The sequence below is a fragment of the Natator depressus genome, chromosome 6 (genome assembly GCF_965152275.1).
Source record: "Natator depressus isolate rNatDep1 chromosome 6, rNatDep2.hap1, whole genome shotgun sequence".
Taxonomy (NCBI): domain Eukaryota; kingdom Metazoa; phylum Chordata; order Testudines; family Cheloniidae; genus Natator; species Natator depressus.
Window position 1 is genome coordinate 89,413,037 of NC_134239.1, and position 20,629 is coordinate 89,433,665.

The 20,629-nt window shown below is 48.7% G+C and overlaps 1 protein-coding gene across 1 annotated transcript; it reads right to left on the minus strand.

Moving 5' to 3' along the window:
* Positions 1-1,582: 1,582 nt before the first annotated feature.
* On the minus strand, positions 1,583-19,998 carry TMED10 (transmembrane p24 trafficking protein 10). Its single transcript, XM_074955970.1, has 5 exons — positions 19,736-19,998; positions 14,851-14,971; positions 10,195-10,268; positions 2,285-2,411; positions 1,583-1,891 (listed from the first exon to the last, which is right to left on the minus strand). The coding sequence occupies exons 1-5, from the start codon at positions 19,946-19,948 to the stop codon at positions 1,770-1,772; spliced, it is 657 nt and encodes a 218-aa protein (XP_074812071.1). The 5' UTR covers positions 19,949-19,998; the 3' UTR covers positions 1,583-1,769.
* Positions 19,999-20,629: the final 631 nt, after the last annotated feature.

A 20,629-nucleotide genomic window follows, 5' to 3' on the forward strand; every position in this document is an offset into this window, starting at 1 on the left:
ACATCACTGCTGTGGTGTTGTAACAGCTTCCCAGTGCTTAAGGGATAAAGCAGGTGGGCCTTGGGTTCTGAACAGAGCTGTTAAAAAAAGCAGTTTGGGCACTTGCAGGTAGAACTAACAAGGTCAGGATCTTGTAGGTGGAGAAGAGGGGCTAGTGAGGAAAGAGCAAAAAGCCTAAAAAAAATACAAGATTTCAGGACAAATGATACAAAACTCCGACATGTCTAATGGATTTAGAAGACAATGGAAGTTCTTACTTTCAATTTTCTCCTCTTCCTTCCTGGCTGCCTCTGGACTTTTTTTTTTAATAGCAGAAGGATAAATTCAGACTAGAAAAACATTTCACAAAATAATTTCAGAAAACACAGACACTGCTTTTTCTGAATGGCAGGGAGACCTCTGGGCTGGAAGGACAAGGGGTGTGTGACCAGGGGCTAGGCCCTGATGGTCTCTTTGCTCTAAGGGAATGCAGAGAAGATGAAAGAATTTTCATCATTCTGCCCAGAAACCCCTGTGGGGTAAGTCCAGGAAACGGACCTACCTGGTTTTCTCCAGCCTGACCGCTTTAATCCAACACCATGCTGGACGCAGTAGGACTACAAAGCGCCTCTCACTACATGCAGCACAGCTGTTCTCACCAGTTTAGGGGAGTCTCCAAGACATTTCTGCCATTATCACTTGCTCTCGTCAACTCAGAGACCCTCAGAAGGGGCACATCCATGTTCCCATTGTGTACTGTACTCCAGTTCATCTGCACTCCCTCGGCTCCTCTGAATGCCAGCGTCCCACACATCCCCAGAACACAAAGCAGGGCATGTCACATACAGGGAATGACGGTCCAGCCAGCTACACTCGGCATTAACTCTAGCAGTGTCAGATGAGAAGAGGGCCTCACAAAGTTCCCAACCTACCATGCTCCCATTCCAAAGATGTGCCCAAGCCTGCACTGCAATCTGTATTTGAGCAACGCCTTCTGCCTCCACGCAAAGGTCCCTCAGTGACCAAGGCGCTTTCAGGGAACTGCTGCATCGTTTCAGAAAGAGAAGCAAATCCAAGACAAACATATGGGGACAGGGTGGGTCTGACTCTCAACAGATTGTTTGAGTCAGGCAGGCTTCTCTTCAGGCTCAGCAACATCTTGCTGAGCCTGTTAGCTCCCTTTCCTCCAAACCCAACCCTTATCTGCCTGAATGCATTGACCCATCATTGCAAAGATTCCAGCTCCCACAGGGAGAAACACCAAGGTCTATGACAGAGGCTAAAATTCAGTGCCCGCTCCCTGCTAGCACTGTAACCTGTCACTTTGCACCAAGCTCTGTTTGCATAGGGCTGGGTTCCAGAACATCAGAGTTCGGAGTTTCCCCCCTCCCCAAATTCTAGCTGCATGGTACCTAATGAGCTTAGCCAGTTCAAGTGGCTCAGAGTAACGCGATGGTCACAGACAGATGGGAGACACCAAGCTTAGAATATAAAAGGAGAAAAGACAGCGTGCAAAACCAACTGCAGCTGTCATAGAAACAAGTTTTATTTCATCACTGCTTTAGGAGTCCCCAAACCCACCACAACCTCCCCCGCCCCCACCATCCAACAGGAGGTCAGAAGCCCCTCTGTAGTCTCCAGTGCTTATACTCCCCTCCCCTCTTTGGGGACAGTTCCTGCAGAAAACCTCCAGTCAGCATGTATCATGTGCAAGATGGCTCTGGAGGGCCATGGCTGGGTCCCAGCGGTGTCCAGCTGGGTCTGAGAGGAGGGGAAGGGGAATTGCCCCTTTACTCAATCAGCTTCTTGGCCTTGAAGAAGCGACGCAGATAGAAGACCTGCCAGGTGGCCAGTCCAATGAGACAGAACATGGAGAAGATGCTGAAGTACAGGACCCGGATGTTGGTTGACTCTGAAACAGACAAACCAATACAGAGAAGCTCAGATGCCCAGAGTCAGGATAGAGGATCCTCTTGAGGGGAAGGTCACCCAGAATTCATCTTCCCTCACTCCTACAGAACTTCAACAGTGAAATTTCAGGAAATTTGGGGGTGAGGAGGAGGGAACTGGGAGCTGAGCAGATGCAGCACCAACATGAGGCTATTTTCCCATGGCAGAATCGTGAGCATTGTGTGGGAGGAAAGGAATTGACTTCTAGAAAGGACTGGTTGAGCGTTCCCCTCCCAGAAGTTTAAAGGTGACAGCTGTAATTGCCTAATCTCCAAATTCTGTCCCATTAACCCAGACGTAGTGAGAGTATAGATCTTACAGCTGCAGTCGTCCCCGGGAGTACATGGACTCTTACCATTGGTGTCCCGCATCTCCTCCTCTCGTTTCTTCATGTAAGCAAAGTCATTGACAATGGACTCAGAGAGGTCCTCCAGGCGCCGCAGTTCCACTTCCAGGGGCTTCAACTTCTCCACCTTAGCAATCTGTTAAGGGGAGAATCAGTGAGTCACTGAGCTAGAAGCAGCAGCTCTTACATGGGCCAAAGCAACCAGCCCGAGCCCATTCTTCATCCCCACATGGCCCAGATCTGGGGCATCTCTCCCTTATGACAGTGCCCTCTGCAGGCCAGAAAACCACAGGTAACCCCAAAACAGCGAGGTTCTCCACACTGTTACTCCATCTACCCCACCCACTCCTAGCAAGACACCTGCTCCTGCTCACAGCAGGAACATAGCATGTGTGCACGTATTTAAACACATTCCCTTCTGACTCTCCCTAGTTCTCGTTCATTCAGAATTGGTTTCCGGGGCTTGGGCTGGTGGAGTCTGCCATGTGGCTGAAAGTTACATGTTCTTGTGTGGGTGGTGTGATAACTCCATGCCAAAGGCCTGCACTCAGCCCCTCCCCACATGCCACAGGAAGGGTAGAGAAAAAAAAAGACACAGGAAATTCAAATACAAAGCCCACTCTGGTATTGCAACAACTTCAGGATTGAAAATTTAAACACAACAAGTCAGAAAGTTCTAAGTTCCCCTACCCAGAAGCATGACTACATTGCACTTAAATCTAAGGCATAAACATAAGCACACACAATATGGGAACACGATGTAGATGGGGGCTGCTGGGAACAGAGTGGATAAAAAATTGTGGGTTTTTTTTTAAATAAAAATGTTTTAGATTTTTAAAATTTAAATATGATTTTTTAAAAAATGTAAATACAGGTTTATTTTTAAAAATACACCTATTTAAAATTAAATTTGAAATTATGATAACCTACATTAAGGCCTAAAGTTATTATAATCTATTCAAATAATTTAAATTAAATAAATAATATGCCAACTTTTTAAAAAAAAATCAAACCACTGAACTTATTGAAGTTACTGGCTAAGCACCTGGAGTCAGCTTTTGACTGCAGTAGCCTCTTCTGCAGGTGCAGAGAGAATATTTTCTTCATTTCAGTTCATTCACCTAGTTCAAGTTAATGACTAACTCATTAAAAGTTAAGAAAGCAATAGGAGTCAAAAGAGCAGAAAAACTAGTTTCCCCTCTTTCATCTATAGGCATGAGAGGATGAGATCTACTAGTTCTAAAATCCTGAAGGACGCGGTGACCAGAAAAAATTACCTCAATTCATTAACTACGGATAATATTTCCTGTGTTTAACAAATTAGTTAGATTTAAATGCAAAACATATTTTGATAAACTTTTTTCTTCTGTATTCAGCACATTTAAAATAATGTTAGTTAAATAAATAAATAATACACCGTGTGTACATTTTTCACTGAATTTGAATACAAATAGAGCTAGACAGAAACTAGAAATAAAAAATTATCATCCAGGAAATAAGAAATGCATCATTCATTTTCTGACATAATAAAAATGTAAAAATCAAGAATCCAAATAAATAGAAGTTCAGCTACATAATAATTGCTTAAACACATGTATAGATACAATGTATCCTTCCTGGTTAGCAAAAAGAAGTACCAAATTTAGTGTAAAATCTATATTGGAAAACCAACATGTTTTAATGGTTATCAATCAATGAGAATCAACCTTTCTTTAGGAAAATAACTAAAAAGTAAAAAAATGAAAAACATGATTAAAATTGATTATTTAAATCAAGGTTTCCTGCTAATTTAAATAATGATTAAAATCAGTGATTTAAATCAATCAGCTCTGGCTTGAAAGCAGATTACATTTCTTGCCATTGCTACATTTAAATTCTCCACCTTAGTGTAGCAGTAACAGGTTCCTGCTCTGAATTCACCATTATTAGTATTGCCATCTGCTCTGTGGAGCCATATAGAAGTGCTAATATACCTAGTAAGGAATCTATTTGTCAAAAAAATGTTCCTGAATCTTTTTTGTTTTCTGTATTGTTACAGACATACTTGCTGACAGGTATTTTGAAATACATTACCAAAATAATTGAAAATGGCATGATTATAGTGTGTTATTTTGACAAATAAAATATGCAGAATTTTGCAGAATTTTTTATTTTTGGCACAGAATTCCCTCATGAATACTATTTGTTTCTGCAAGTAATTGAGTCACTGTGTGAGGAACACTGCACAGAGTGAGTATCCCCATTGAAACAAATGCTTTGCCAGATTGGGGCGTTAGTGAATGGCATAGCTAATATCTAGTGTAGTACTCAGCATGTCACTGGACTAGAACTGAAATTGTTGCAGACAATAGATTAGAAGTGCAATGGGAGTGGAGGCTCCAGCATGGCAGCAGGGAGTGCATGCCACTGGCTGCAGAGGTGGGGGATCGCCCTGCCACCCCCCGGGACATGGACTTGGCAGTGGGGCTGCACCCAACCCTTACACAGCACAAGGGCCAGGCCTGCCCCACCCCAGGGCCCCGTCCCTCTGGGCCACGTGCATGCATTAGAAAGCGAGAGGGACACTCTCTCACGCACACCCAACCTGCCCCCCCAATCCAGGTGTGGGACAAGCAGGCTCAGCCTGCCAGGATCCAAGTGTGGAAGGGTTAGTGTGGGGGAGCCAGGTGTGGGGTGAGAGTGTTCTGTGGGGAGCAATCTGAGTGTGGCCGGCTCAAGGGGTGGGGATAGATTTTACAAATATTTAAAAAAAAAAAATTAAAGAAAAAATGATTACAGCACTGTTAAAAATAAAAGCTCAGTTATAAACACACATTTTCGTTGAATGATTCCTGTTATATATTTTCATTTGAAGGAACTTTGACATACCCCATATTTGCCCACCCTTCATTTTTCATGCATCTAGGAGCAAGTATGCACTTAAAAAAAAAGAAAAATGGTCTCTCAAAAGAAATCCATATCTCCAGCTCAGCATTTTATGAGCAACCCTATGATAACAAACTAGTGGTCACAGGACTGGGAAAGAAAAGGCATTCAGCAGTGAAATAAAGTTCAATTTCAAGCTTTCAAGGGGATATTATATAAAAAAAAGAAATTATTTTAAAAATGACAAAAATTTGCCTTGAGAGTGTCCTTTCAAAGAGAGAAAATGATTTGTATTAAAGGTGATCTAAGCTGTTTTGAGTCTCTTGTCAGAACAATTCCAGGTGCGATTCCAGGTGTGATCTCGATACACAGGGGCTCGGTGGGGGGTTCCAGGTGCAGGGAGAATAGGACTCGGGGGGGGGGGGGGAAGGTGGTTGGGGCTCAGCAAGGAATGTCTGGGGGAGGAAGCATGGGGCTTGGCAGGAGGGGGACTAGGTGCAGGGAGCTCAGCAGGGAGGTCTGAGTGCTGGGGGAGTGGGACTTGGTGGGGTGGGGGTCTGGGTGTAGTTGGTTGGGGCTCAGTAGGGTGGAGGTCCAGGTGCAGAGGGCTCGGCAGGGTGGGGGTTCAAGTGTGAGGGGCTCAGCAGGGGATGGTCTGGGTATGGGGGTGGGAGTCTGGATGAAAGGTGGGGCTTGGTGCAAGGGGGATCTGGATGGGGGGGTGGCGGGGTGTGTCTGTGTGTGTGTGTGTGGGGGGGGGGGGTGTCTGGATGTGGGTCTGACCCAATCCTGGCCCCAGGAAGGCCTGTGCAAGGGAAAAGGAAGTCCTTTCTCTCCCCTCCCAGCCGGAGCCCAGCACATGGTTGGAGTCACTGGCCGGGGCATCCCCAGCCCTGCTGCTCCCTCGCTCTGGGCACACCATGATAATGAGCAAGAGGGACAGAATCTTGCACTCCCGTCCAGCCCCCTGACGTGGTGTTTTGTGTCTCCCCCCGGCTGCTCCCGACGCCCAAACCAGATGCAACCATGCAGGATTGCTGCCTGGGACCGGTGCATGAATCAACTACTCTGCAGGCAAAAAGGTAAAATCTGCAGGGAACAATCATTCTGTGCTTGTGCAGAGGTGAAGAATTCCCCAAGGAGTAAAACAGACAGCACAGAGTATTCTGCTCAAGCTGCTTTTTGTGCAGCCAACAGGGGGAGCTCAAAGCTGGGGATTCAAAAACAGTGGCTTTTAAAAAAAAGTAGCAGCAAGAGAGAGTGGATTTAAAAAGATATTTAGAATCAGACCAATTAGCAGCGAATTGATCATTTCAGTAAAGGGCTTTACGCATACCATGCCGCCACCTCAATTAATCCCCCTTCCCATACAGGGGCCCGCAGCACACAACCTTTCCCAGTAGCTTTGGGTACGTTTACACTGCAATAAAAATCCCGCGGCACCAGGTGTCAAGAGCCCTGGTGACTCTGGCATGGGTTGCGGGGCTAAAAATTGCAATGGAGAGTTTCAGGCTTGGGTTAGAGCCCGGGGTCTAAAACCCCACAAGGAAGGTGGGTCTCAGAGCCCCAGCTCTAGTCCAAGCATGAACCTCTCCACCGCAATTTTTAGCCCCACAGCCTGAGCCCTGAGACAACTGACCCAGGCTCTGAGACTGGGTGCCACAGGCTTTTTACTGCAGTGTAGACATACCCTCAGTGACTAAATCTCTGGTCAGGCACCTGATGAAACAAGTCTGGAAGTGAGACTCAGATGACTTCCTCTATGATTATGTTCTCCACATCCAGAACTGAAGGATGGTGAATGGAAAGGCTCTGCTGGGAAAAGCATAAGCTTCTCACTGGACCAAGCCCTCAACACCCCTTTGCATACTTGCAGGACTGAAGGGGGTTAATCCCCTACAAATATACCCAGGGCTTCCAGGGTACCCACCTATCCGCCACGATGCCACTATTCCATGATTAACAAGCATGGATGTTCTGAGGGCTTGTCTACAGTGGGATTTTTGCAGTGGCACAGTTACACAGGTGCAAACTCCTTACCTAGCTGTGCTGCACTAGTATGAAAATGACTTGTACAGGTGCAGCTTACCTGGTTTGAAATTGGGGTAAGCCACACAAGTGCCAATCATTTTTTACACTGGTGCAACCCATCTATAATAGGAACTTGCATCTGTGTGAACGACCCTCACCCCCAACCCTGCCCATCCATCCTTCTTTCTCTCTCCACTAAGACGTAATCAGCCACTTGTCTTTGGGGTAAGAATTTAACTTGATTCACAGTTAGAGGGATACTGAAAGCTGAAGTTTTGCAGAAGGCCTCGACTGGCACCATATTTCAACATGAGGGGCAGTAGCACAGTCCTTTGAATCCAGCTCTATGTAATTCATAGACTGTGCACTAGGGGGCAATCCTTCCTCTGCCAGCTATGACCAAGCCCTTCCTCTCTGTGTTGTGACTACTTGGAGGTAATGTGCAGTACCAAGAAAGGACAGACCTCTTCTGCAGAAGGGGCCCCAAAAATGTGTGTGGGTATTGGACACCCAGCATCTTCATTGGTCCTTTCTCTAGGCCAAGGAAAGTCCATAGGGCATAGGAGCTGCTGAATCAGGGGGTTTCCCATGTCTGGAGGCCCTGTTTTCACATATTAGAATCATAGGACTGGAAGGGACCTCAAGAGGTCTTCTAGTCCAGTTCCCTGCACTCATGGCAGGACTAAGTGCTACCTAGACCATCTGTGACAGGTGTTTGTCGAACCTATTCTTAAAGGCCACCAATGATGGGGATTCCACAGCATCACTAAGTAATTTGTTTCAATGTTTAGCTACCCTTACAGTTAGAGAGTTTTCCTAATGTCTAACCTAAATCTCCCTTGCTGCAATTTAAACTCGTTATTTCTTCTCTTGTTCTCAGTGGATAAGGAGAACAATTTCTCACCCTCCTCTTTATAAAAACCTTTGATGTACTTGAAGACTTATATTCCCCCTCAGTCTTCTCTTCTCCAGACTAAACAAAAACATTTATTTTTCAATCTTTCCTCTTAGGTCATGTTTTTTAGATCTTTAATAATTTTTGTTGCTCTTCTCTGGACTTCTCCAATTTGTCCACATCTTTCCTAAAGTGTGGTGCCCAGAACTGCGCCCAATACTCCAGCTGAGGCCACAGCAATGCTAAGTCGAGTGGAAGAATTTTTTCTCATGTCTTGCTTACAACACTCCTACTAATATTATAGGAATGCTGCCTCATGTTCTCTTTCAGCCTCACCGTGTGGGACTGAGCAAGAGCCTTCTCCTCTGCCACTCCAGCTGCTAGCACCTCTCCTTGTCTCTTTTCCTTTGATTACTCTCCTAAAACAAGTGGGGGACACAGGGTGGCACGAGGATTCTGTACACTGAGTAAACACCAGACAGTTGCACGGCTCCCTCTCGCCCTAATGCTAAGCTTTGCCAGTGGGGATGATTAGGAATGCCTGCCCACCCACACTCTGCCTAGCATACACCATGGGGTGGAAACACTGGGGCAGACTCTTAGCCTGAGTCTATTTCTCGATGCCTAAGCTCTGGGAGCAGAACCTGATGTGTAGGTAGATAAAACGAATGAGCACTGTCCACCTCAGTGTGGATAGAAAGGAGGGGCAGTGACTTCTGCTTGTGGGAGAAGGGGAGCCTGCAGGGTAACTTGACAAAAAGATTCTTGGAGAACAACTCCCTTGGCTTTCTCTGTGGGTGCGGCCTCAGCCCAGCTGTGCGCATCAGGTTCATGGCCTAACTCACTTCCTAGCAGGGAAAACAATGGTCTTGTGCTTGAGGTACTGGGCTGAGACTTTGGAGATCAAGATTCTTTTCTTAGCTCAGCTACAGGCTTCCTAAATGACCTTTGGAAAGTCCCTTCCCCTCTCTGCGCCTCCGCTCTTCATCTGTAAAATGGGAATAATACTTAATCTTTCAAATACACACAATTATAGTCCTGTTATAGTCCCACCTAAACACATTTAGCACCAATCCCCGTTTTGCTGTTCTCTGAGCTCAGTATAATTTGTTAATATCCAGATGGTAGAAGCCCAGAACTGGCTGTAGTGTCCCAAGTGCAGCCAGCCCAAAGCACAGAGAGGGCCTGTCCCCTCCCCGCTCCAGGAAGTGAGGTCTTTACCTACCTACCTCAGAACTGCACGAACCCTTTTTGCTGCCATCTAACACTGCAAACTCCTGCCTAATTTGCTGCCCACTCTACTCCCTGAACCATTCCTGCTTCCCAGGTAGATCCTTTCATGTGGCTTTCAGTTATTATTCTCACTGAACACATACAAGAGCTTTCCCCAGTTTACAACTGATCTTCCCAAGCACCAGCCCTGCAGGGGTCAAAAGCCAGAAAATACAAGCTTAGAAAAAACCTGGGTAACAGTTTACAAGAGAGCTACCATACTTCACTTCCCTCTCCCTCCCCAAACCAGCTAGCGACTGTCCCAGGTAACTGGTATCCCATGTCCAGGCCCAACAACAGGGGCCCCACCTGCGGCACGAACAGCAAGGCACAATCCCCCTCCCCGCGTACTGCTCAGCATGCCTCAGCACTTCAAGCCAACCTGCAGACTTGTATTGGAAGCTCTTCTGACTGTGAGAAACACTGCAATTGTCCCTGGAAAGGCAGCTGCCCCCTCCGGGGAGGCTGCGGATCAGCACCTCTCGTGGCTATGAATGGAAATGATAAAGCTTCACATTTAGGAGGATTTGCCTTTTCCTTGCATTGCCCTCTGCTGCTGGGGCAGTGGAAACTACCGGTGTCAGCCTGTTATTGACTCCAGTACCTAAACCCAAAAACCAAGTCATGCTGGCTGGCTGAGAAACTTACCTCTTGGGCCTTAGCCCACCCAGAATTAGAGCAGCAGGGTTTTTTTAGATCTCTACCGCATGAGACGCTAATGGAAGCTCCCAGCTGCAGATAGGCTGTCATCACAGCTGGGAAAGCAGTTTCCTATCGCAAGCCCCAGATCCAAACACAGCATCATGTGATTGCTAGGAAGGAGCTCGGAGGTACCGGCAGCAGACAAGGGACATACCTCCTCATAGTTCTTTGCTTCCACTCCATGCTTCATGTCCAGGATCACAAGCTGGTCCAGCATCCGCCCCGTTCCTGGAAGTGCATTGAAAGGATTCATTGTGTGCAGCTCTCAGGCTGCCAGGAACTCACCAACACCCTCATTGGAGAGAGATTCACAACACTCCTCCCCCGGGGAGTCTCCAGCCAGCTGCAGAGGCAGCACAGTCCTGCTTAAAATCACAGGACCTTCTGAATGAACCCGGGCTGATGGCAGGGCTCCCAGAGACAATGAGAACAAGCTGTAGCTAAGAGCACTAAGCACGCAGGACACAAGCCGCTGCCAGGAACCAAGACTGTTAAAATGTGCCCAGACTTTGAATTGGGCTTCCCAAGGCAGAGGAGACACAGCCACCTCCACTCAGCAGACAGGCTAGAGACACACACGAGTAGAGCAAGAGCTACAGACAACAGCCACCCCAGGGTGCAGGGCGTTGCAAATATGAAGGGGGACAGCCAAAAAATAAGCTAGGGGAGCCTAAAGCCAACAGGGGCTACAGCCAACGACCATATCTGGGAGAGGACAGGGGAAAAAGATCACAAGTATATGGGATTTTCCAGAGCATCTCATATTTCAGCCACATCAAGCTGCCTGTTCCACCACATCACCCAACTAGGAAGTGTTCGCAGATGAGAGACCCTCCCTGTCCAAATACCCTGTAGCCTAAATGAAAGTGCCTGGACACTACCAGTTCTAATCTCACCTCTACTGATTGTGCACTTCAGAATCCTTATCATGAAGCACAGTCAAGGGTTCCCTAGGAGATACTCACATATCATTCCCCCAATTTACAAATAAGTTAAATGCAGAGTTACACAAGGTCACTTCAAGCAGAGCTGGGAAAATATCCCAGATTTCTAATATAACAGGCACAAGTTTTATTCCCCTCAGCTACACAAGCTTTCAGAATGAATGTGTCAAAGCGATGTGTTTGGCTATCCTGTCTCTAACCAACCACTGCTCTAACCATTAGATAACACTTCCCTCCGAAAGCCGAGAACAAAATCCAAGATTCCTACTCTCCAACATTCTACTGCTGTCTACCAAAAAGCTGTATAACCCACTGGCAACGTGTGTGTCTTGCACCCTCTTCTAGCGGCTGTTCCACACTGAGTATAAGGTATTCCTTTAGCTCAAGCAAGAGATGTCTCTGCTGTGGATCTGAAGGCCCAGGATTCAAACTTGGGGAGGGAGGAAGGTCCTTATGGTTGCACAGGATGGAATTTTTTTTGTCTAGTTGTTTAAAAATCTGGTCAATATAATTCACAGAGAGAGGAAAAATCCTTAAAACAGAATTAAAAACCATTACAATCTGCCAGTGACACCATGATACGCAGCAAACCCTGGTGGTTTCACATTTCAGCAATTTGCCACACGTTTTGTTTATGTCATGCAGACAAATTAGGAGGCTGAGAGGGAGGGTGGGCAGCTACAGCCAACAGTCACACAAAGGCCTTCAACGCACACAGATCAGCGGGGGATTTTTTACATATTATGTAAATTACAGAAGTTTGGGTGGGGTTTTGGGACCCTCAGGCTGAGGTGAGGAGAGCAAGAAGCCTGGTGGACAGGACAACAAACCCTGAAGCATGAGATAAGGGGAGAGCCACCAAGTAGCAGGAAGAGTGTGAGAGCTAGTGAGTGCACTAGGGGTGGAGAGCAGGCACTTTGTGAGTGGTTAATATTTTCAGGGGCTTCCAGATGGTGATCCCCTGGGAGGCTGCTGGGCCTGGGGCACAGGGTGGTTTCCTTTGGGTCCCAATGACCTTCAATAAACTCCCTGCTCCCTCTTGTAGCTGAGGAATTGGTGGTGTCAAGACGTGAAGCAAAATCAGTGATCCTGGGGTTTTAGCGACTGGGAGTCCTGATTCACTCTGCCCAGCTCCTGCAAAGCCCTTTGTGAAGATGGGGCCTTTCACAGGCCACTTCAGAAGAGCTGCTGGAGCTACCCCCAAGTGGGGAGAGAGTAGCTGGGCCTGGGGCAACTTCACTGGGGTCCACACGACTACTAATGTGCCAGCTCAGAGGGGAAACATGCAAGTTAACCTGTGTCCTCAGACGAAACTGTTAAAGGTCTGTTCTCCCCAAAAGGAAGGTAGGAAGAGAACAGGCTGCTCCAGACAGACAGGGTCTCTGTGCTCCTAAGGCGGGGTGCCAGGCAGAGAGGGAAGGTGCTGCCCCAGGCTTTGGCGGTAAAGTGATGCTCCAGTCCCCCCGAGAATCCAGCTCCTGCTATTCCATTGCCAGGGGTGGAGAATGTGGCCAGTTCTCCACACTGGCCTTAACAGCAATTCTGACCTGAGCCTTGTAACGCAGCAATTGTCAGACCAGGGCAAATGGATAAAGGAGGAGGGAAACAGCCTGATGTACACCACCCACTCTCAGAGGAGATGCTAGGAGAGATCCCCATGTCTGGCAAGCTGCCCTGTTCCAGATCCTGGGGCCCTGTACAAGGAACTGATCTGCCACCTTTCACTTCCTCTTCCCCATTCCTGTGGCTGGGGGTTGAGAAATCCTAGTTGTTCAGAACCCACCTGGCCCAACGGCTCTGCGTTTTCTCCACCAACAGTTCCTGCTGCCCAGCTTGCCCTCCCAGGGAAGCCAGAGCTCTGCTAGTGATGAGTTCCTCCCTGGCTGCAGGCCCAGCTGGGGCTGCTCTGCTCACAGATGCCAAAGGGGTCCAGTAGGAAACCCCTTAACAGGGCTGCCAGGCGAATTATCCAACTGAATTAGCTCAGCAAAATTAAATTTCCCCAGAGCTAACATTCCAGAGGAGCCAGGACCTTCCTCTCCAAGAGACTCAAGCCCCCAAAGCCCTGGATCAGGCCCCCCCCCCATTCACCACAGTGCAGCCAACTAGCTTTAACACTCCCTTGTACCCAGGCGTGGGGAAGACGCAGGTGGTTGCCCAACTTGCAACATGCACTGTTTGTAAGGTCTCAGGCACCAGGCTCTGGGGGCACAGAGAACAGTGATTTCCAATTCTCATGCAGAGCCAGGCACCCTCAAGTACAAGCCCCCCAGAGAGGACTCCAGGACAACAAGCTCAGTTGAGTGGCTCATGGCCACCCAACTCTGGAGTCACCTCACTCACTGATAAATTTCTGAGTGGAGGCTGCATCTGGCTATACTCTGCACCCATCACTATGGAAATCTCTAAAAGAAACCCACAGTGACATAAGGGAGTCTGGAAGCAGGTATTTAAGACCATCGAAGAAGAGCTGTGAGGGGCTGGGACCATGCTAGGAACCCTTGCTAGCTGCTGCATGAGCAAGAAGCCATGCCACCCCAGACTGTGATTATGAAAGCGAAGAATGGGTATGTGATTCTGCTGGGAGACTTCTCAGGAAAAGCCAATGGTGTGGTGACTCATTGGGGGCAGTCTCCCAGATGAGTCAGTATTGCCCCCAATACCCCTAGGCAGGACTGTGCTCCTGGAGGAGCCATCTTTCGAATGAGAAATAAAATCAAAGCCCTAATTTGGTCAGGATGTTGGTTATAACACCCCGATTCTTATGCAACGTGGCACAGGATCTTCAGCATTGCACAAGAATCAGAGTGTTACAACCTACAGCCTGACCAAATCCCAAGCCAGGTTATTGTCTGCCATTTCAGCTAGTCCTAAATCCGGCGCAGAATAGCTCCGCCATCCCACACCAAAGTGCCTCCATTTAGGTCGGGGGTGGGAGTGAAGCAATCTCTACGGCCAGTCCGCAAAGCGCTCTGGAATCCTGTAGGATAAGGCATAAGAGGAATGGGATCACAAAAGAGGAACCATTGCAGTGACTGTGAGAAGAGGTGAGCACGCCAAGTCAAAGTAAGGCTACAGCAGGGATCAGCCCAGCCCTCCCCAGACGGGGGATGGAACCCACATGCCTGCGGATTTCAGGGTGTTTGTTCTTAACTTGATCGCAGCTACTCAGCAGAGAGAGTGGCAAATGCGTCACCCACAGGAAATGGCAGCCCCAGTGCTCGTTAGGCAACTGTCCCTGCAGCACAACGACAAGGACTGACGTCCGGCTCACTTCCTCTTCCCTCTGTCAAAGTATCACTCAAAGGAAGAGACACCCTATGCAACCAGAGGCAACTATCGCAGGGTGCTGCAACCCCACTGGGAAAGGGCTTCAAGCCCAGCACAGGGCTGCTGCAACATGGTGCACCCAAGAAAGAGACCACACTCTACCACCAAAGAGGAGGAGGAGGAAGTGGACAAATAGGGAGGACAAAAGGGTATCAGCCTACTCTATGCTGCCAGAATTGGGATGCGAGGAGAGGCAGCATGGGAACAGCACTTCTGGGATGCCCACCTGCTCCTACAGTCACCATCACAATTCCCTGTCGGTGACCCCATTCCTCTTGTGCCCAGGCCTGAAGGATCCCATAGTGATCATGCAGGTGAGCTGCAAGGATCTTTTCACCCCCTAATGCAAGCAACAGCTGTTCTGCACCAGTAACACGAAACTCCTCACCTCAGAGGATCCCATTCCTCTCAGCATGAAGAATCCCAAAGTGCTTTGCAAACTGGACATTGAAATTGCTTCATCCTGACCCCTCACCCCAACATACTGCACCAAGAGCAAGGAAGAGGGAGGGCTGGGAGCAGCTTTCTGCACTCACCCACAGGGAGCTTGCTCTCGAAGCAAGCCTCGAACATATCATAGTCTTCAGTGGTGAAGGCGAACTTGCCCTTCATGGCATCCTCCTTGGAGTAGAGGATGTGTCCAGCTGAGTCAGTTATCTGTAGGAGAGACAGACAGCAAGAGTGGCTCAAGAACAGTCGCAGGCAGGAGCACAGTCCCTCAATGACACATGGACAAACTTAACAGGCTCTTCTGGGCCCTCTTTAGGATTTGCTGCATTTTGCTTCCACCTGCCCCATTTCAATTCCTCTTCTCCCCCACGCTGGCAAAAACAGCAGGCTTCTAGGATCTGATGTCACTGGATTTTTAGTTAAAACATCCTGGACACAGACTAATTTAAGTTGTCAAATTCCCTGAATCCTTGTTCATTGCCTCCTTAGCTTCTCCTTAGGATTGTAAATTCCCAAAGCAATGCTCCGCAAAACACAGAGATTCTCTGGTTCCTACAGCAAGAGGTATCGAGGGACAAACAGAACAGACTCTCCAGCAGCAGAACTGCAGAAAGGGCATATGTGCAGCATTAGCTCCAAATGCCAATATGCCCTGAGCTGGGCAATGTTTGGGTGCCAAGGTTTGTAGAAGTGACACCTCACAGCACAGCTCAGAGGCAGGACTGCAGATCAGACAGACTATATATGCAGAAGGAGTAACTGCTATTTTGTGCTGCTATCACAAAATTATTTAGATTAATCAAATCTAGAGACTGTTCTAACAAAGTTACATTAATTGACAGCACCATGGCAGGTGCCATTCAGGAAAGACATCACCGTGTATAGCTTAATTAAAACTTCTTCTCAATGTGCAGCAGTGTTAAAAAAAAAACAAACCAGCAAACAAATATGCCAACTGATATAGTGAAGGTTTTAATGCCACTGTATAAATCAATGGTATGCCCTTATGATTCTCCCATCTCAAAAGACATAGCAGAAATAAAGGGGTGCTGAGATGATTAGAGGTCTAGAAAGTATTCTAAATGAAGACATTGAGACCTTCAGGACTACTTACAGAGGAGATAAGAAAACACAACAGAGACAACAAAACAGTCAATGAAATGGAAAGGCAACATATTTACAACGGAAAGGAAATACTTTTTCTATTAACACAACACCTAATTAACTTCCTGCCAGAGGATATAATTGAGGCCAAGAACTTAGCAGGATTCAAAAAAGGTTGAGATATTTATATGGATAATGAGAACAACCAGGTTCATTAGACAAGTTAAAAATAATAAGGGACATAAACTCTCATGCTAAAGAGTATAAGCCATAGCTGGCAGGAGGTTCGGAAGAAACTTCCTCTGTGGGCAGGTGATTCCATAATTGTCTATTATGGCGTTTTTCTTGCACCTTCCTTGGAACTATGTGGTACTTTTCAGTGTCAGAGACAGGAGGCTGGACTAAGTGACTCACTGCTTTGGTACTGCAGTTCCTATGCAGAGCTTCATCTTAATCCAAGCAGCAGAGAGACTACAAGGTACATTCGGTCAGCTTCTTGGTTAGCCTACCCTGCATATCATTCACAGAGCAACTATGGTTAACCAAATTCAAATTATTCAGGATGATACTGTATTGAGTTTGCACATTGGAGTCCCATGAAGGAAACAAAGAAAAGGACCTACTTTAAAGGGTATCTTGTATTTGGAGTACTGCCTTTTAAAGTTGACTGGGATTCTCACTGCTGTGCTCTGGGGGAAGCTCTGAGTGCTATCTTTCCACAAAAACAGTTTGCAGTATGCAGGCCTGATCCGTTTTTGCCCTGTCTCTAACACTAGCAGCAGAATGCCGGGGATGGGGGATAGATAAGCGTTCAAATTGCACTCCCTGCATCAGTCCCAAGCCAGGGCCAGGGAACCTAATGATCCGACCAGCGGACCAAATTCGGTGATGAATCCTGATCATGTGCCACCTGAGGCACGTTGCGCATACGCTAAGAAGAAGTAGAGTCCCCAGAAGTAGCATTTCAGACAGTGGCAGCTCTGCTGTCTGCTTCCATCAGTATTGGATACCCGTTATTCAGACTCAGCCAGACACATTACCCATCAAGCTGGGCGTGTGGGGGGGGAAGCAGCTTATAGCCCAACCAACACTCTTGTGGAAGGACAGGCTAACCTGAAAGGAATTCTTCTTAATGTTCAAACGTTATTTACAGTAATGCCATCCCCTACAGAAAAGCATTGTTCTCTGTCTTGACAAACAGCCCATCAATTCCCCACACTGCCGGCTTAAACAATGAGATAGCCCCATGTGACCAGGCCCAAGCGGGACGTCATCCACCCAAGAGCATCCACTCTGCAGCCAGCTGGCACATTGTGCAGATTCCTCAGGAACAGAGGGTACTTCTGTTAGTGTTGGGATTTCACAAACACACAGGGCCCAGCTCGGTGACAGGAACCATCTTCAATACAACACACAGTAACTACCAACCTCCTATACCCTGGTGACCTAGTGCTGGGAGCCTGCTCTGACAACCTGACCTTCTGGGCTGTGGGGAAGGTGCCACCTGGAGATATCCTGTCCTAAACAAACCCTCCTACCCCCACTGCAAAAACACACCCAATAGAAAAGGAGCCTAACATCCTGAGAACACAAGTGTTGGCCACAGCACCCCTGCATGACAAGGGAAGGGGGCAACAAATGGCTGAAGTGCTGCAAGGAGGTGTGGATGACTTTCAACTCAAGCTTGCTAAACATTCTAATAAAATAAATCACATTTCCCTCTGCCAGTGATACTAACCTCAGTGCCCCATAAAGCAGCAAAGCCAGACTGCAACCCTGGCACAAGAGTAATCCTGCATCAGGGACCTGGCTTTCTGTGGCAGACAGAAGTCTCAGAAGAACCAGGGGACACTGGATCACTGAGTGAGAACAGAGGGGAGAGCACAGTTCTGAAAAGACTGCAAAGCACAAACTCTGCTTGTACAGGGCTCTATAATCCACCACACCACCATGAGCTTTATATGTGCCACGTGTTATCAGAAAAACAACTGCAGAAATATTTGAGTTCTTAAACCACTGTGCATCCATCCTTCTTACAATGAATCCAGAATGCAATGAATGTACAGAGCTGAGGCAGAGAGAGCGAGCGAGCTTAGGCCAGATCTACACTAAAAAGTTAGGCTGATCCAGCTACATCACTCAGGAGTGTGAAAAATCCACATCTCTGAGTGACGTAGTTAAGCTGAACTGTGGACCTTGCTACCGCCTCCCGGGGAGGTGGATTAATTAAAGCGACTTGAGAACCCCTCCCATCACTGTAGTGAGCATCTACACTGAAGTGCTAGAGCGGTGCAGTTTGCAGCAGTTTAAATGTAGACATAGCCTAACATTTAATAAAATTAAAAAATATATAAAAGAGCCTTTCTAGACATAAAAGTAGCATAAGGGCTGATATCCTGGGACCATCCTGGGTTCGAGGCAGATGTTGTCTCTCTCACTGTGAAGCTGGGAATCTTCCCTTTCCAGTAGGATAATACTTCTTATTCTGGCCCTGAGGATTCATAAGATATTAGACTTAAGATTATCACAAATCCTCAAGCCTTCTGGACCTCAGGCAGGGACAATTAGGGGGGAAAATTCCACATTTAAGAAGAAAGAAGAAGCGTGTCTCTGGCAAACTGATTCAAAAGGTGACACCACTGCTCGTGTGGGTGGGCGGTGATAGTGAAGTTAGAAGTGGCCACCAGAGAGGACATGTTATTGGGTGGGATGCAAGCAAGGCTGTCAAAGCTGCATTAGAATGGCAGTTTGTCACATGGATGGTGTATTATTCATGCACACACTGCTTGACCTTAACCTCAGCTCCAACAACCCTTTCACGTCCTCTCGTGTCCTTCTTGTGCTCCCACTTCTGTGCTTTCTTCCTTGCACAGAATGCCCTCTAAGCACCAGTGCACCAAACTGCCACCCTCCCCTCAGTAAACCTGCCACTAACAGTCCTGGCAACAGCAAGAAAGGAATAGAGTCTCCACATAATGCTATCTCCATGACCATCTCCTCAATCCCGCCACACTGTGACACACGTAGAGAGCAAGCCCTGGCGTGGCCCTGTTACTGTAACCCTGTCCCAATCTGTAGTCCTACTGTGCAATGTGAAGAGCAAACCCCAGCATCACTTCCGCTGCCACTCTCCTCCCAGTGCACAGAGATCAAGCTGGACGTGGCCTTGTGGCTGTGACCAATCCTCCCAGTGTGCCATGTGCACAGAGTGAACCTCGATATGCCCCCATGGCTGTCACCCATCCCGCAGCATGCCACATACACAAAGTGAACCCCAATGTGGCTCTATGGCTGTGACACATCCCCCCAGCATGCCATGTGCACAGAGTGAACCTCGACGTGGCTCTATGGCTGTGACACATCCACACTGGACTTCACTCTGTGCACATGGCAGACTGGGGGCTCTATGGCTGTGACCCCTCCCCCTAAACATGCGATGTGCACAGAGTGGACCCCAATGTGGCTCTATGGCTGTGGCCCATCCCCCAGTGTGCCATGTGCACAGAGTGAACCCCAACGTGGCTCTATGGCTGTGATCCATCCCCCCCCAACATGACATGAGCACAGAGTGAACCCCGATGTGGCCCGAATGCTGTGACCCATCCCTCCAGCGTGCTATGTGCACAGACTGAACCGCAATGGGCCCTGTGCCTGGTCCCCTCCCGGCGTGGCCGTGGCAATCGGGTGGGGGGCACTTCCTTCCGTGGGTCCCGCGGAGCCCAGCTCAGGGCCGAGTCACGCCGCTCCCCGACCCGAGCAGGCCCGGCCTGAACCGGGGAACCGCTCCCCCTCCGGGACTCTGCCCACGGGGACCGAGGACCTCGCCCCCCGCCCTCGGTCCGACTGGGCCCCGGCCGCCCCCCGCACCTTGAGATTGGCGGACGGGCCGCTGGCCGCCCCCGGCGGGGCCCCGATTTCGTACTCGCCGGTGACCAGCGTGTCGCGGTGGATCTCCTCGCGCAGGCACTTGCGGGCCTTGCCCGGCAGCTGGAAGGAGATGGGCCGCGCCGGGCCCAGCAGGAGCAGGGCCAGGGCCAGGGCCGGGCCGAGCCGAGGGCAGCCGGGAACAGGCAACGGCATGGCGGCGGATCCGGGGCCCACAGGCCGCGCTCCCCGCCCCCGAGCACCATGTGACCCTCCGCCGGCCCGTCTGCGTGAGGGGGAGGGGGCCACCATGGCATGGGGGGAATGGAGCGGTGAGGGGATAATGGTTCAGGGGGAGCCGGCGGGAGGACAAAGCCATGAGGCTGAGGGCTCGGCGGAGGAGAGCAGGGGCGGGTATGGGAGAAAGCAGGGGAAAGGAAGCAGGGCATTAGGGAGAGCCTCTGGGGAGGATGGGACTGGAGACTTTGTGGTGGAGGGCGGCATTAGCTGTGTGGTAATGTTAAAAGTTGAAGCTTACCAGGTGGTAAAAAAGAGCAATGAGCCCCGCAAACAACAACTGACTGCGCCTAGGGGAGAAAGAGAGAAATGTGGGGCTGGAAGAGCCCTGGAGCGCTCAGCAAGTCCCGCCCGTGCACTGTGGCAGGACCAAGTCAAATCTAGACCATCCCTGACAGGTGTCTGGCCAACCTGTTCTTAAAAACCTCCAGTGATGGGGGTTCAACGACCTCCCTTGGAAACCTGTTCCAGAGCTTTTAAACTGCCCTTGTAGTTAGAAAGTTTTTCCTAATATTTAATCTAAATCTTCCTTGCTGCAGATGAAGCTCATTACTTCTCCCATGTATCATGGCTGTTGAGAACCCAATTGATCACAGCCCT